General features: G+C 37.1%; 2 protein-coding genes across 4 annotated transcripts; one reads left to right on the top strand and one right to left on the bottom strand.

Annotated features, from left to right (window-relative positions):
- The first annotated feature begins 261 nt into the window (after nt 1-261).
- Nucleotides 262-4,527, top strand: LOC105638977 (replication factor C subunit 3). The gene is made up of 9 exons (XM_012222903.4): nt 262-610; nt 1,085-1,301; nt 2,220-2,299; nt 2,394-2,553; nt 3,121-3,202; nt 3,686-3,815; nt 3,915-3,978; nt 4,059-4,127; nt 4,280-4,527. The coding sequence occupies exons 1-9, from the start codon at nt 409-411 to the stop codon at nt 4,377-4,379; spliced, it is 1,104 nt and encodes a 367-aa protein (XP_012078293.1). The 5' UTR covers nt 262-408; the 3' UTR covers nt 4,380-4,527.
- A 549-nt stretch (nt 4,528-5,076) lies between these two features.
- Nucleotides 5,077-16,390, bottom strand: LOC105638976 (CELLULOSE SYNTHASE INTERACTIVE 3). 3 transcript variants are annotated; one of them, XR_001047094.4, is made up of 9 exons: nt 16,214-16,390; nt 15,628-15,761; nt 14,972-15,030; nt 11,149-14,221; nt 8,191-10,738; nt 6,732-7,186; nt 5,985-6,101; nt 5,428-5,712; nt 5,077-5,335 (listed from the first exon to the last, which is right to left on the bottom strand). XR_001047094.4 is itself a non-coding variant. In XM_012222902.4 (8 exons), exons 3-8 carry the CDS (start codon nt 15,028-15,030, stop codon nt 5,560-5,562), a joined length of 6,405 nt encoding a protein of 2,134 aa, XP_012078292.1. In that variant the 5' UTR covers nt 15,628-15,761; nt 16,214-16,390; the 3' UTR covers nt 5,077-5,559. The 3 variants fall into 3 exon arrangements, 2 of the variants coding, with proteins under 2 accessions (XP_012078292.1, XP_020536932.1); XM_012222902.4 differs by having other exon boundaries at nt 5,077-5,712; XM_020681273.3 differs by lacking the exon at nt 16,214-16,390 and adding an exon at nt 16,033-16,164 and having other exon boundaries at nt 5,077-5,712.
- Between the last annotated feature and the right edge of the window lie 988 nt (nt 16,391-17,378).

The raw sequence follows: 17,378 nt of genomic DNA, 5'->3' as shown, positions 1-17,378 counted from the left end.
TTACATATTTAGCCATTACATTTTCATTTTTTTAATATTATATATACTGGATTTTTAATTATGTTTTAGCGATGCTTTCATTAGTTAATTTTAGCATATGACGTAAGTCATTTCTCACGTCTTGGGTCATGTCAGCCCATGGTCAGCAGATTCAGATTCCAAATAGCCCAATTATAATAACCATGGGCTGCCCAAAACTATTGAACAATAACAAAAGCCCGCATCCTGCTTTCCAAACCTGCCTTAAAATCTGCTTGGCGCCATCGTCAAAACCTCGCATCAGCCAAAACCTCTTTTTTGTACAGTACACACTCTTACTTCATAGCTCTTCAAAGCGAAGTACAATACAGCACGGAGAAACTGAGTCGAGTCGCGAGTCACGAGCCGCGTAGATAGAGAGTGAAAGAGATGAATGAGAAAGAATCTTTTATGGACATCGACGGAGACGAGAACGAAGACCAGAAACAGAACGACTCGTACGAAACAAACAAGGGCAAAAATGTCGTTGTAGCCGGCACTCCTCCCGATATTAAAGCCGTTCCTTGGGTGGAGAAGTATCGGCCTCAGTCACTTGCGGATGTCGCTGCTCATCGCGACATTGTTGATACCAGTAAGTATCCTGAGCTTTTTCCCTTTAGGGTTTTCACTGCATGTGTGCTTATACATAGGCGTTTAGCAATTTAATTTGATGGTTCAATTAGTTAATAGGAAGTAGCAGGAGTAGAGATTAGAAGAATTCGAACTGGTTTTTGAAAATTCGTTTTTTTATTTTTTTCAATTTTGTCCATCTTTTAGTTTCTTCTTCCCCTCCTTTTTGTATAGTCATTGAGCGGTCATGTATTTATGGATTTTTTTTCTTAATCCTGGATAAAGTTTCTATGTTTACATTTTTTTTGACTGTTTTATTTTGGTATTCTTTGTCATTTTATTTTGGTTCGATTATAATTGAGAAACAGTAAACAAACAATTGTACTTTGTATTATGATATTCCAAGCAAGATCAGTTCGGCAACTTCTGGTTTGTACTTTGTATTATGATATATCCATAGTAACGCTACACTTTTTGGTTTGCTTGGCTGGAATAGTCGATAGGCTCACCAGTGAAAATAGACTGCCCCATCTCCTGCTATATGGTCCTCCTGGCACTGGAAAAACTTCGACTATTCTTGCTGTGGCGCGTAAACTGTATGGAGCACAGTACCACAATATGATTTTGGAGCTGAATGCATCAGATGACAGGGGAATTGGTGTGGTGCGACAGCAGATACAAGATTTTGCTAGCACTCAGAGCTTCTCTTTCAGGTAATCTCATGTACATGGAATTTCGGACAATTAGTATCTTCATGCTTTCTGAATGTTGTTCCAGATACTTGTTAGAGGATCGTTTTTGACGTTCTTCTTTTCCTTTAGCATAATAGTGGGTTTTGAGTGATCAGCAAGCTCTGAATATGTTTCAAATAGACCTTAATATTGGGAAATTTCTGTCCAGTAATGGTAATGGACTTTGGCTAAAAGTTGCATATTTCATTTGTCCCTTTGGATGTTAAGCCATACTTTAAATGACATATAGGTCAATTTTTTTTGTTTCACCTGAAAATTGATGCCATCTATACATTCCGTTCCAAAAATCACATGATTTAATGGTAGTTTAGAGGTTACACTCTCCAGTCAATTCATCTCTATACACTTGCTTGCCTTCAGTCAAAACCCACATCTGCTATTGATTTTGCTTCGATTTTCTTAATACATCATAAAACTTTGTGCTGCTGGTCTCTAGTTACTTTAGGAGTAATCTTTGTATGCGGAGGAACATTTATTATATTGTTGTTGTTGCTTCTCTACAAGGTGTCCTTTTTGAAGCCTGAAAATTTCAGAAAAATACATCAAGATATATGTTTTGATACTGATTTTTCACCAATTGAGTTGAATAATATCACTGGTCACATCACAATTAAGTTAAATAATTTTGCTGGTCAGGATGGTTAAGAATGCATTATGATATGTAGTTATATTTGCACTTCTATTCTTATTTGTATGTGATTATATTTGCACTTGTGTTCTTATTCATAGGAAGGTATTTTATTTTTGCTATATTTATTTATTCATTTAGTTTTTTTTTTTTGATTTGTTGGCCCAGGTAAATTTGCTTTTAGGCCTGAAAGTACCCTTTAATGTCTCTTTATCATTATAGCTAATCACCAAAGGGTTTAATACTTGCAGTGCAAAGTCATCTGTAAAGTTGGTCTTACTAGATGAGGCAGATGCCATGACAAAGGATGCACAATTTGCCTTGCGTAGAGGTACCAAGTGTTATTTGTCACTATTCTTTTTTTCCCAGCTCCTAGTTATTTCTTGCAGAATGATGTTTATTTATTCTGTTGATTTGTGGTTTAGTGATTGAGAAATACACGAAGAACACTCGATTTACCCTTATCTGTAATCATGTGAACAAGATTATTCCAGCACTACAGTCTAGATGTACTCGGTTTCGATTTGCTCCTCTTGATCCAATACATGTTTCTGAACGACTAAAACATGTTATAAAATCTGAAGGGTAAGGGGTGCTGTTTCTTCTTTTTTTTTTTTTTTGGCAGATTTCTATTATATATTGTACTGTATAAATTAGATGATGCCTTTGTTTATGCTGGATTCTTACATGTGTATTCATATTTCCAGTATCAATATCATATAAGTTTAAAAGAATTAATGAAGCATCTCTAGTTCATAAACCACTGCAGATGAACATATTCTTTCTCTGCGAAAGCCTTTTACATATATTTTCTTTTTATTTCAAAAAAAAAAAAAAAGAGATGTTTTTGCTCTTGTGAAGTTTTTCTTTAAAAAATGAAGGGTGCATAAGTAAAGTTTTCATGGGACTTGACTGGGGGATGGGAGAAACATGGGGAACTTACTTCTGTGGAATCAAACTGGGTTCCCCTTTTGGGGCCTCTTGCTTTGAACCAGTTTGAAGAGTCAAGATGAACAATGGAGGAGTTCCTTCGAGTTTATGCAGAAGAAAAATACTAACTTGCCAGAAGTAGTAACCATTTTGATCTGGCCTAATTGTTTATTATAGATTATCCATTAATGCCTAATAACTCCATTTTCCTCTTTGAATTAGGCTTGATGTTACTGAGAGTGGCTTAGCAGCACTTGTGCGACTTTGCAATGGCGATATGAGGAAGGCTTTGAACATATTGCAGGTTCTAAGATTATTTAATCGTTTATGTATATAAGCACAGATCGTTTGGTGGTATTGTGTATAGAAATAGTGTACACTTTCACAGTACCATCATGGTGCAATCTACCAAATGATCGCTCTGATGTCAATATTTCTGATTTTGGCAAATTGATGGCAGTGTGTAAGTAGAAAAATCTCTATTTCTTCATCAATACCTTTGCTGAATGTAGTTTGGTGTTAATACATGCAAATATCAGTTTGTTATGGTGTTTTGCACGGCTGGGTGCTAAATAGTGAAGAAATTTCTTCCCTAGTTCTCCTCTTATCCTCTTTTTTCTCTCCATATATGCTAGCATAACTAGGCATTAAATGGGATATGCACTGTTTTCAAAAGAAAAGAAAAGAGAATATAATCCTTGATGCCAATTACATTATGGTTCCTGTTTGCCCTGTCGTGTTAATGAATCCAAAGTGACACCTTATTCCCTTTTTCTGATGTATGCAGTCAACACACATGGCTTCTGAGCAAATCACGGAAGAAGCTGTATACCTGTGCACTGGAAATCCATTGCCCAGAGACATTGAGCAAATATCTTACTGGCTTCTAAATGAATCATTTGCTGAAACTTTAAAACGTATTGAACTATCTATTCTATAATGCCATTGTTTCATATAGTTATGAGCTGATTTTGATTTATTTCTATTATTTATTTTCTGTACTAAATGCTCTATAGGAATTTCTGAAATCAAGACAAAGAAAGGATTGGCATTAGTAGATATTGTGAGAGAAGTGACTATGTAAGTGTCTAAGTATTTTTGGGTATAAACTTCTAGGAATTTGCATTGGTTGACATGTTTTTGCTGGACTTTTCTAACAGGTTCGTTTTTAAGATTAAGATGCCATCAGATGTCAGAGTTCAGTTAATTAATGACATGGCTGACATAGAGTATGTAATCATCTCTTTTTCTTGTATAATTATTATCATGGCTGACAATGTTTCTTTCTCCCAAAAGGTTCTGTAATGAGAAAGACACTTTTGGTGGTGAAGATTTTCTGACGTCTTGCTTGAATTAAGCCGAGGCTTCCTGTAATCTGCAGGTACAGGTTGAGTTTCGGGTGCAATGATAAGTTGCAACTTGGATCGCTAATTTCTTCATTTACACGGGCTCGATCTACACTGGTTGCTGCAGCAAAGTAGTTCACATGTTGCTTCTGCTTGCTACATCACATCCTGCTGATTTCAACTCGAGACAATTAAATTGTTTAATTGAAGTCATCCATGTTTAAGAATGTAAAGTTTCACATGTGCCAGTTAAAGTGCTTTGATGATTGAAGCTTGAATGCTACTTGGCTTTCCTCATATATATATATATATATATATATATATATATATATATTTTTAATGGTAGTCTTGCAGCTCATTGGTTGCATTTTTATTATTCTACATTAAAATGTCATGAATTCCCACTCCACTGGGTGAAAATTTTCTGCTTTCTTCTGTTCACTTTCACCACCTTCTCTCGTTTTTCTCTCTAATTCCCCTCGCGTAATTGGAGAGCGAACTGGGGATTACTATTATCATGCACAGAGAAAATGAACCAGAAAAATGGCCACTCAGGAAATGTGACGATTAAATCCTTTTTTAAAGCTTAAGACAGAAGCTTTTGCTACTGCTGCTGATTTTCATCTCCATTATTTAACATTTCCTAAATTGAAATAAAATGAGTTACGAGCTGTTTGGATTAAGGAATCCTGGACATGGTTGCTTATTTTCGTTTTGAACTTCCAGTCGGACTCGTTGCAGGTTGGTATTTTACGCAACAGTGACTATCTACAAGCATTTTTGGTTTTCAGCATGCGTCAAAAATTATAAAAATGTTTGAAGGAATTCAAAATTTCAAATATCTGCTTTTAATTATACTTGGCATCAATTCTCATATATTCATTACAAGCAGAATTACAGCTTATTCCTACCACGGTACCACCAAAAACGTGCCCTTTAAAGTGGAAAAGCTGATTTAATCATTTTCTCCATACTGCTCTATAATATGACTTAATTGCTAATACCTATAGACTGACCTGTACAGCAACCTTGCAAATAATAACGTTTATATTTTCCTATGCCACGGGCGTGACCCTCACCCTTTTTCACCTCTGCAAATTGATGAACATTTTACAGTTTACATGTCAGGCAGCTTAAGTTTTGTTACTACAAAACTGGACCTTCAAATGATGTAAATACTTACAAGCAAGATAACTTCCTATAATCCCATTGGGTAAATGAGTATTAATGATTCTGTCCTCTTTTTTGCTGACTGCTGTACTTGATTTCTATGCAGTTTCTTGTACAATTACCTTATATCCTTCTTCACAGGCCATCATTCTGATGTCCTGTTGGTCCAGCTAATCTCAATTTCAAGCGTCCTGGAAGAACCATCTTTGTTACTTTCATGATTAAGGCTGAATAATCCGTTGTATACGCCTTCTGTCACAACCTTGTCAATTTGGATAGTTACTTTTCCAAGAGTTGACTGAAAAAAGGAAAAAAGAAAAAAAACCACCTCAGGTCACAGCATTGTCAAGCTATTATACTCCTAAAAAAATTGCTCATTACAATCACCATACGCTGAATAGGCATAGTTCTTAAGATCATCAAGTGATCTTCACAGAACAAAGGCAATGAACAAAAATAACATGATAATTGATAAGCAAGAATTGATGATGAAAATGGTTGAACGAGCATGTCAATCTGCTCAGTTTATGAATTATTGCTAAAAAAAATATAGCTTAAATAGTTAAGTACCTTGCCAAAAGTATTTTTACTTTTGCATATAATGTGAAGTTTTTGTCCTTTTGGTGGCACATCAAAAGCCCATGTGAACCCTTCTTCCCATTCTGGTGAGATACTGTGGCTCACAACCTGATACATATAGCAAATCATTATTATAATATGAAATGCAGCTGCAACTAGATATCAAAAATCGGTATATAAAATCACCACTTGGCATACAAAGTTCCAGTTTCTGGTTCTGGAAACAGAAAATCTTCAATAATTACAAGACCATGCAAAATTTTCCAAGAATTCGGAGTTGTTTATTTACCTTGAAATTTCACCAGTTTGAAGGCATATTAATGTTTTCATCCCATTTGGTGAAAGAGGAGAAGTTCTTAAACTTAAGATATCTATCCCATCAAGAGAGAGAAAAAAGGAAACTATATCTAACTAATCTGTTGGCTCAGACTATTGAAGAGATAAAATAGAAACTATTTGTGATTTCATAATATATAAAACGATACACATAGTGCATCAGTCACCCAGGGGCTCATTTGTACAAATTCCATATGGCATAGCTAGGTGCAGCAGACTTATTAGAAGATACACATTCTTAAGCCTCTCTCATAATCTAGCCTGGCAGGCAATCATTTATTCATTTATATCCTAAGAAATGCTGCAACTAAATGCTGTGGATTTCACTAAAATTGGAAAGATCCTACACCAGCTGCAAAATAAATGGTTTCTTTTTGCAAACAATCGTCGAAAACATCATACCTTGGTCTGCCGGGGAGGACCATTGCCTATCGTTAATCGACAGAAGGCATTAGTGTTTCCCACTGTCTGCTTGAGATTGTTCCCGCGCTTAATGGTAACAGTTAAACACCCCGGTAAGCAGTGCAACAGGAGGTCTGCTTTCTCATGGAAACTTGGTGGGCAGGTCTTCATCAGCATTTGCAGAACAGGAATAGCTTCAGCAGCAACTATTGCTTGAGACTTTGCAACATCAATTGATATGGCTGACCATGACTGTTTTAACAAGAATAAGGTATCCAATACAGATTCTTGCGCCACCTCATTGCCCGACTTGAGTGCATTTATTAAATAGGGGATACACAGGGTAGCTGCTTCAGAAACATGGAGCTTAGGAAAGTTGGTTAAAATGACATTCAATGTTTTCAAGACCTGTACATTGATGGTTGCTGTTGACCACAACTCTCTCTCAAATGCAGCTGCACAACAAAGTGATGACAGGTTTCTATAATTAGATAAAAGTAGGGAGGGAAGCAGAAACATAGTCAATATAACAAATCAAAAGATAATACCATGAATACCGAAAATCAAACTAAGTTTCTACTTTAGATATTATCTGTCATATACCATTTTGACATTATCTGCAGATAACTTTCCCCAAATTTCCTCCAGAATCCTTTAGTTTGTTTTGGGACAGACACTGTGTTTGCCTTTACATGGGCTTATGCTTTTAGAAATCCAGAGGGATCCATTTAAATGTCAGCCAACTTTCACTGTTCTTTTTTCTGTCCTCCATTGTCAACTTTTATTGTTTTTATGTTCTTATCTTTCATTGTCATTTCAATTCTATAGGAGGATTCACTGTCCTCCATGGTGTATACAAATTTATTTCTTCTCAATAAAGTTTCTTATCTTATCAAAAGATTACAGTCTTCCCTCATAACCACAAGCCAAACAAAATGAAAATTTTCCAAGTCAAAATAACACTGAAGAACTATCTGGTTTAAAATAACTCTAAGTTACAGTCAACTGAATCAAGACAGAAAGAACACACCTAAAAACCATCTCTAATGGCGGGGCCTAAACAAGAATGGCTAAAAAGTTGAAATCTTTAGAACTGAAAACCAATGTTGGTAATTACTTTGGAAGTATAATAGCAGCTGAGTTTACATCTTATACGTAAATCTGTCGACTCCTGTCTGCAATAGGTGGATATTTCAAATGGCAGGATATGAACTTGAATGATAATGATAATGTATAAGTTATTAATTGGACGGGTTCATGGATCTAGATGGAGTTATAGTACCTGCTAAAAAATTATTTCTATGCACCCTTAAAATTTCATTGTAACATATTTGCTTCCGATTGTTTACAATTCCATGCAATTTGAACTATAGTTTGAATCCAAATACCTGTATTTGAAATTTTCTAGCCATTTGCAATCTCATACAACTGTAAATATGTAAAATGGAACTGAACTTACCTGTCAAGGATCTGATGAGCTCAGTTGATACATACTCTTGGAGAGTGTGATTAGAAAATAGAAATCTGATCAGCATTGCTGCTTGACCAGCAACATCAGCACTACTAGACATTAACAATTCCTGAACTATTAATATGCCACCTGCTTCTGCAACAGCCCTCCTATTCGTCCGACTATGCATAACAAAATTCTGCAATGCACAAATTGCCACCATTGTCATTTCTTCAGATGGCTGATCTTCAAGCAAGCTCACCAGAACACGGCATGCTGAAACAGAATCAGTGGACCTAGCAAGTCCTTCCTGCTGAGAAAGATCTCCAATAGCTAGAGCAGCAAGTAGCCTGCAGGTGTCTGATCTGGTTTGTGGGTCTAACAGATACTGCGATAAAGGTGCAATAGCATACTTGGAAACCTTCATCTCTCGAACCCTAACATGATTAAATAAAGCTTCAAGTAATCTTCCAGATAACTCTTCACACTGATGAGATCTTAGCAAGTCCAACAAAGCATCTACAGCACCAGCTTCAGCCATTTGCTCTGCACTTGAAGCATCAGTCCTTTCATGAACAATTAAAGCATTAAGAGCCACTTTAATAGTGCTATCAACTGAAGAGTGCAACATTTTGACAAGAACTACCAAGGGAACCTTAAAGTAGTACTCTGTATTGAAATGCAAAATGTTTGATAAAACCAAAGCAGCTGTTTCCCACAGCTCAAGTGGTGGCTCAGGATCATCTTGAATTATAACCTTCGCAATCTCAAAAATACCTCCAGCATCAGCAACAACTTTTGGCCAGCTAGTGGAAATTTTTTCTAGTGCCTTTGTTGCCGTTTGCTGAAGGTTTAGTATTCCAATTCCTGCAAGACGCACAAGTGGTACAACTGCATTTTTTGTTGTGATATCTTGCTGAAAATGTTCTTGTGCAAGAAGATGAGAAAGCAATTCTGTGCCCAGCTGCTGAATGGCTTGAGACGGAGATTCCAGAAATGCAATTAAAGGTTCAATGACTTGGCTAGGGGTCAGTTTCAATGTTACGAGGCTCTGTGGCTTCTCCAAAATATTTACAAGTGCTTGTAATGCACTGTGCTGTCCCCACAAACCAAAATCAGGCCGAAGCAAGACCATAAAAAGGGGTTCTACTATTTTTGCAGCATCTGAGCTTCTAGCAATTGCACCACTATTTGTCAAAATGCGGAACAATTCCGCGATTGCAGAGCATAATGAATCAGGGGCAATAGGGAGTAGCACAAGACATTTATCTATAACACCTGCTTTAACCATATCCAATTTGCGTGGAGCCCGATCCTTCCCCAACTTTATTAAGGCACAGATGCTGCCTTCAATAAGTCGATAATTTGTCCCAGATACTAAGCCAACAAGAAGATCCACAAGAGTATCATAGGCTGCTGCAATCTCCACCAGATTCTCATCATCCAACAGTTTCTGAAAAGCACAAACCCCAGCTTCCGTAACTGAACTCGATTCAGACTGCATAAGAGATACAAGAGGCTGTATGCACTCTGAGGCAATTGGATTTGTTCTGAATTTGGCATTGCTAAACAGAATAAAGCAGAGCTCTGCAGCATCTCTCTTCAATTCCATGGAAGATGCAGAAGAAAATATTTTGTGTAAAGTCTCAAGAGGATTCCCTTCCAAATCAGTGAATAGAGCTGCTTTTGAAGTATTTCCTGAAGTTAGTTTGATCAAGGCAACAAGAGCAGCCTCCTGCTCACTCTCTGACGTGGCATTAAGCATGTCAACCAATGGCTGAACAGCCTGCCAAGCTAATTCAGAGTCTCTGATGTTCCCTGCTTCAAAAAGTTCATGAAGAGCCCTTGCAGCACTAAATCTAGCATCTCTTGACCCCAGATGAAGTACTGCTATGAGTTGATTCGTAGAATTAAGGGACGCTTCATACCGAATGATTTCAGGATTTCTGAACAGGATTCTTAACAGTTCAGAAATAGAGGCCTCAGTAGAGTCCTTAGGACTCAAAGAGAGGTATTTTGATAAAGCATCCAGAGCTCCAGTTTCAGCCATGATTAATTTATTTGGATCACTACCTTTTGCAATACGTGTTAAGAGTTGAACAGAAACTGGAGGGGCACCTGGCCTATCAGGGATAGGTCTCAAGAGATCTACCAGCAAAGGAATAGATTTCCTTGCGGTGGAGCCAACTCTTACTTCTTCAATTTCAAAAAGGCGTTCCAGAATAACTTGAGCAGGATTTTTCACCAGAGAAAATTCTTCTGATAAAGTAACAAGGTTTGGCATATCTGCTTCTGTGTAACCAATTAACGTTATCAATCCAGCAACAGCACCGGAATTTGCGATGGTAAGACTTAGTCCCTTGTTTCCATTGCAAACAATGCTAGCCAATGCTTGAGCAGCAAAATATTTGTCAATCATTTCATCAGATTTTAGCAAATGAGCAAGTGAAGGAATGATCCGCATTGTTGTAGGAGAGAGCACAACAGTTTCATCTTGGAACAAGATAGCCAGGAGCAAGGCACTAATCCATATGCCCTCTGTGTCCTCAAATTCTGCCTGAGAACAAAGAAAAAGTTTTCTTAGCTCAACTACCAAATGTTCTAGGTCAACATGGGTTCCATCATGGAAGCCAAATCAGACAAAAAAAGCAACAACTGCATCGTGTATAAATTTTCCATTTGGCTCCTTAAATCTTGTTAACAAAAAGTATATAAATCCGTCACATTTGAAAGAAAGCAAATTAGGCAATTCTTTGCCCCCTTAAAGTCTGTCGACAATGAACCGAACACTGTTTTTGATGCACGAACGTTCATTTATGTGGTCATAAAATAACTTTATTTAAATAGGCATGCAATACATGAACTAATCAATATCACTACTTCTCATCTTATTAGATAGCAATTCATCACAGCAAAATGAATTATTATAAGTGAGTATAAAAAATTTCATTAGACTGATAGTCATACCTGTGAATTGGATGCATAATTTAAAAGCTTATCAGATAAGGCCTCAAGTACACCAGCTTCCATTACAATGAGCTTGTTCTTATCATGAAATGTTGAAATTATTGATAGCAGCCATATGGCAACAGTACCTCCTAAAACAAGGGAAGGATCAAGAATATCAAATTCATCTCCTTCCTGGAGGGCTGATTTTTCAAAAAATCCTCTTGGAGTTCTGACTTCAATTTCTAAAGATGAACAGCTAGAATTTTGCTTGGCCATATCCACTAAAGCATATATGAGGGGTTTTGAATATCCTGATAAATCAAGTGCTGCCATTGTTTTTCTTTTGTGTTCTTTTGCAGCACATACAAACAAAGCAGTTCCCCCAACTCTCACTTCTAAACTGGAAGAATTCATTATTCTATTAGCAAGAGAACCAATTGATCTTGATCTTGCAATCAACATGTCACCTAGCATAACTGGTTGATCCCTACAAAGCCTAGACAAAATTTCTATTGCCTTATCTTGCAATGGAGGGCGTCCCTCAGTCAAGCAGTATAATAAAGATTCTAAGCTTGAAGGTACTTCAGCAAGTGCGGCCCAAGGAGGGTAAGTATTGTTTGCACCCTCTTTTGTCCTGGCCAAGAGTGCAACTACATCTAAAGCATCTGCAGCATCAGTGCCATTCATATTCATTCCATTCAAGGAATCAAGAATAGCAAGTACTGTAAAACGGCATTGCGCATTTCCCTTAAGCACATCACCCACTGGGAAATGTTTCAGCAATTGATGAAGGGCCCGTGAAGCATTCTTCTTCCCTTCTGAAGTTCCTTCACCAAGGACTCTTGTTAGAGCCGCAACAACATCTTCTGCCAGAGCTTCAGCAGCAATCTGGGGATCAGAGAGAAGATTGGCCAGTGCAGCAACTGCAGTCTCAGCAGCATCAATGGAAGAAGTCTTAGCCAACTTAATTAGAGGTTTCACATCCCCTTCTGCAATATAAGGCATCTTGTTGGTAGTCTTGGTCTTGGTTGGACGAGACAAGGCACTCAATGTTCTAGCCAACTGCGTTGCAACAACTTGAGTATTATTACCAGTCAAAAGCTTCATGCAAGGATGGACAATTTCATCAGCTGCAAGACTATCACATATATCCTGCCTTGTGTTGAATAGATCAGCAAGAACAGAAGCCGCATACTCTTGGGTTTCTTCATTAGAGGAGTTAAGAACCTGGATAAGAGATTTTAATGCTTTATTAGCAGCAGATCCCCTTTGCACAATGTCCTGGAGTGATGCCATTGTAAGTACATGACCCAAAACTTTTATTATATGTGCCTTCGAGCCAGAAGAGTCCATAAGGAGAAGAGCTAATAATTGATTAATTGTGGCAGAATCAGCTGTTCGGACAAGCTTCTTAAGTGCCTTAGCTGAGGCTTCTTGACCTTTTTGTCCACCACATTTTAGAAGCCATAAGAATGCTGGGACGGCTCCTGCACTCTCAACACAAGCCCGAATATCTTCACTGTGACAGCACAAGTTCCATAGAATATGTGCCGCATCCTCCTTTGCCTTCTGAGAACCTGTCTCCAATAATTGCACCAGCGGAGGAATCCCACCTGCAGCAGTTATGGCCCACTTGCTATCATCAACTTGGTCAGTCAAGATTGCTAGCAACCGAACGGCATACTCTTGATGCTGCTCACTGGACAAACCTAATAATGATATGAGTAATTGAATTCCTTCTCTCTTGCCAATGGCCTCCCAAATACCAATTCCATCACGGCATAAGCTGGTTAAAGATATTATTAGATACTCCTGTGAATCCCCAAGAGCCATTGTAATAAGACCAATAAGAACCTTCTTCGCTTCAGCGTGATTAAGGGAATTTCCAAGGTGGATGTTGCCATAAAGGCTTGCCATAGCCTCAAGAATACGTTCTTGGATCAACTTAGTATCACGAGGCTTCAAAAGCTTCACTAATATATCCTCTATTTTTGTCGTATCAAAGTATTCTTCATCAGCACCAGAGTCATGTTCAAAGACCATCAAAGCATAGGCGAGTGCTCCAATTATATCAGCAACTGGTGCAGTAAGGCGAGGGGATTGTGATAGTTCTCCAAGATACAGTATTAAAGAAGGCATACCACCATAGATATTTGCTAAAGCTCGAGTTGCATGGCTCTGCAAAGCCTGAGCAGACTCCCCTTGCATGCATTCTTTAGAAGGAGCTACTACAGCCCCAATAAGCACATTAACACCATTTGCATCCATAACAGCTTTTTTAGCTTTTGCTGACTTTGAGGAAACAACCTCCAAAGCATCAGCGGCACTAGCACGGACTGAAACATCATTGTTCTGATCCACAAGCTGAAGCAAAGCTCTTATGGCACCAGAATCAATTACTTTGGGGATACTATCACTGAAAGCCAACATTAGACGGGCCAAAAGAGAAGCTGCATTGGACTGCGCAGCAGCATTATCAGATGACAGAAGACCCACAATGATATCTACTCCTCCAGCCTCAAGTGTTGCTCTCCAATAGTCATCTTTGGCCCCACAAAGGTTTCTCAAGGCCCCAGTAACATACCCCTCTACTACTTTGTCCTGCTTGTTCTGTGGATTGAGCTGATCCCACAAAGTTGGTACTACACCTTCTGTAACAAATATTTTCATACCAACATTATCATCTGAAAGACCCTCTGAAGAAACTTCATAAAGTGCTTCTGCTGCTGCCTTCCTAGCATCAATTGATTCCGACTTTAAAAGCGAGAGTAAAGGTGGGATACACCCACCAAGAAGTACCTTCACTCGTAAGTCATCATCTTTGCATAGAGTACTTAGAGTTCCAGCAACATTAACTTTTGCACCAGGAGTTCCACTCCTGAGAATGGATATGAACAATGGCATTGCTTGCACATGAGAACCAAAGATTGCCCTTGCCTCCTTTTTAGATTTAGCCAGACCAAGTAGACGTGCCGTAATAAGTTCTTTCTCGTGTGGTGAAGATACTTTGGCATGCAGCTTCTCAATAAAGCGAGCAACTGTAGCCACTGTATCATCTGGATCATTCTTCTCTGATGTCCCATTTGATCCCCTGATGTAATCAATGAAGCCGATTGCAAATGATCAGCATTTAAGGAAGAATAAAAGATAATAAATTTAACATCAATTTGTTTCCAGCAACAGGTTAGATAGGTGATGATGTACTTCTGTTAATTATTATCTTGAAATTCAATTCCAGTTGTTTCTGTGGGTCTGCTTTTGTTTTAGTTTTTTATTTTAATATAGGATATGGAAGCTTATTTTGAACTACAGAAAATAATTAATGGGAAAATTACAGTACGATCCTTGAGTTTCTGAAATACAACTAATCCGTCCTTATCTTTCTTAAAATAGATTAGAACATCCTTATATTTTACTTCCGTCAGACTATAAGGTCCTTCTATCCAATTTTTGCGTTTTATCCATTAAATACCTTATGAAATGACGAATATATCCTTTTTATTTTTAAAAACACAGAGACAGACTAATTGTATTTTTCAAACTATAAGAACCGTATTGTAATTTTTTTAGTAAAATATTTTAGTATTTTTTCTTTTGACCTTTGTGTTTTCTTGTTGACTTAACGGAAAAGATACAATAAATGGACAGAAGGATCCAGTAATATAACGGAAGCAAAACATAGGGACAAATTGGTATATTTAAAAAAAAAACAGGGACGGACCAGTTGTATTTCGCAAACCAGGAACCGTACTGTAATTTTCCCATAATTAATTAGTTACCAAAATGTTTGTCAGACAAGCAAATATCCATCTCATCTGAACCAAAAAAAAAAAATTCTAACCTGGACAGGGAAGTACTTGAGGATTCCTCTCGCATATCAAAGGAGGGAGACTTTGACATCTGCACCAAAGCACGACTTTTAGCTCTGTCTAAGATTCTGGGTCCTCAAAGTAATCAGTCAATTTCCAACACAAAAAATTGTCACTCAGTACAGAAAACACAGCTAATGAACTGTTTCAATTTTGTATCCTATAGGCACATGAATCACTGAGTCCTGCTCCTAACATAACAATAAACCTAATTATAAAAAACACCTGCGTAGGACCAACTATGAAAAGAAAAAAAACAGCCAAAAAAAAAAATAAAGAAATAAATCGACTTGCATATTGCTAAATGATGTCATTGACAATCAGATCACAATTAACTAACAAAAACCAATTCTCTAAAATTCTCAGGGCTCAAACTTGTATCAACCCAACCAAAACCAAAAGTAAAGCAACTACGTTATTTTACAACTTCAATATCTATTCCCTCCCCAGCCCCCTTATAACAGCATGAATTTAAATCCTACACAATGCCCACATTACAAAATCAAATTTGCATACAACAACTGATAAAAAAAAATCTCATGCAACAAAATATGGAAGAAAAAAATCGCCAAAAAGAATGGAAAAGAAAAAAGAAACTAAAATCTAAAAGCTACAAAAAATACAATACCTCGCCACGCGATGCAAGTGCCAGAGAACTCCCTCCTTTTAGCTAAGCCAAAACAAAGCTTCTCGACCCGATCATCACCCAAATTACTGCCCCGCCACCAAAATTTCACCTTGTAGAAACTTTATTTTCTATCCCTGTATAAGAATGAAATGAATTATTCAAGGCAACCTCACATGCAAGCTTGCATCTTTCCCCAACACAACTACAATACTAGCACAGACAAAACAACCCAAAATGAAAATTCCAGTCCTTTAGAAGCTTGAGATCCTTCAAATGCAAACCCACCATTAGATATAGAAATACATACAAAATTCAAATTCAATTTTAAATTTTTTGATTGAAACAGTTAACAAAATGTGAATTAAAATGGATAAAATCAGCAAAAGTGGAAATGGAGAAGCGTACAGAGATCGGATCACAACTGCATTTTCAGAATCTAGGGCAAGAGAAACGTCATTTTCATACAACTAAACTATAAAATAGACGTAATAAATCGTTGATTACTATAAATCATAACCACAATCATAATCAATTATTTAAGATTAATTCAGGGTTAAAACTTTATACAGACATAAACAAAAAGTACCTCAAAACTTCAAGCTCAAATGAGGTGGTGTGAATGGAGAGAGAGAGAGAGACAGACAGACAGAAGGAAACGTAGGGATGAGAGAGAAAGTAGAGAGAGAGTGGAAATGAGAGTCTGAGTCTATTCGTTTCTCTTTCTCTTTGCCTCTCTGTGTGCGGTTTTTTTTTTTTTTTTTTTTGGTTAATCTGTCTTTTCTGTTATTGGGTTTTTTATTTTGGATTTTTTAAGGAAAAAAGTTAGGAGTAATTAGTTTTTAATTGTTTCGTTAGTGAGGCAGTGAAATTTTTTTAATTGGACGCGCGTTATACGGTGAGATAGCGGAGGATAATTGAACCAACAAATCGGATTTTCAGCAAAACTCGCCGGTCGCTGTCGTTGTATTCTTACGCGCACAATGCACTGCGAACCGTTACGCGTACACCAAACGCGCTGTTTTTATGATAATTCATTACGAGAAAATAATTGCGACAACTCTAATTTATTATCAATAGTTTATTATTAGTATTTCGCTAGAAAACACTTTAAAATTAATATTCCCAACTATATATGCATAAATAAATTAACTCAAGCATTAGTATATGTCAAATATAAATTTAAATAAATAAAGTGTTAATTAAGATTGTATCAATAATTATCTTATAGCATAAATCCAAATATTCTGGATCGAGCTATAATCGAAACATAACACCTGGAGCAATAAATACTTGAGTTTGATAAAAAAAATTAATGAAAATTGTAAATTAAGAATAAGATCTATGATTTATTAATAGAGTTACTAATGTAGATATGTCAATTGAGTTTTTAAATATAATTAATATATATTATCTGAAACAACTCGAATTTTTATTTTCAAAGATTTTCCAATTAAATTTAATAAACCGACAGCTTGGAAATTTATTTTAATATTTTAATGTGAACTCTGTGGGAAACCGAACCAAAAATCGATTGAAAAACCCGTAAACCAATTGGAAACCGAAGATTTGGGCCGAACCGAACCGAATCGAACCGGTTGGACCCAAACCATCTAGAATTTTCTTTTTTCCTCTATTTCTAGCACACACCTCACTCCCCTCCCCCGTTTTTTTTCTGCGCTTCTTGACCACCAGCGACACCACCTCCGACCACCACTCCTCCTCCACCTCCTCTTTTCTTCTTCTTCTTCTTT

This window comes from Jatropha curcas, chromosome 9 (genome assembly GCF_041381405.1).
Source record: "Jatropha curcas cultivar XTBG-Jc1 chromosome 9, XTBG_Jcur_1.0, whole genome shotgun sequence".
Classification (NCBI taxonomy): domain Eukaryota; kingdom Viridiplantae; phylum Streptophyta; class Magnoliopsida; order Malpighiales; family Euphorbiaceae; genus Jatropha; species Jatropha curcas.
The sequence above is the reverse complement of the archived record's forward strand: the minus strand, read 5'-3'. Positions and strand labels throughout refer to the sequence as shown.

Excerpts from the sequence above, each read along its gene's own strand:
- LOC105638977 (XM_012222903.4), top strand. The coding sequence starts at position 409 with ATGAATGAGAAAGAATCTTTTATGGACATCGACGGAGACGAGAACGAA. Across the intron at positions 2,300-2,393 it reads ACAATTTGCCTTGCGTAGAG|TGATTGAGAAATACACGAAG; the intron begins GTACCAAGTGTT and ends TTTGTGGTTTAG. Across the intron at positions 4,128-4,279 it reads AATGACATGGCTGACATAGA|GTACAGGTTGAGTTTCGGGT; the intron begins GTATGTAATCAT and ends TGTAATCTGCAG.
- LOC105638976 (XM_012222902.4), bottom strand. The coding sequence starts at position 15,030 with ATGTCAAAGTCTCCCTCCTTTGATATGCGAGAGGAATCCTCAAGTACT. Across the intron at positions 7,187-8,190 it reads GCTCATCAGATCCTTGACAG|CTGCATTTGAGAGAGAGTTG; the intron begins GTAAGTTCAGTT and ends TTTGTTGTGCAG. Across the intron at positions 5,713-5,984 it reads GTAAAAATACTTTTGGCAAG|TCAACTCTTGGAAAAGTAAC; the intron begins GTACTTAACTAT and ends TCCTTTTTTCAG.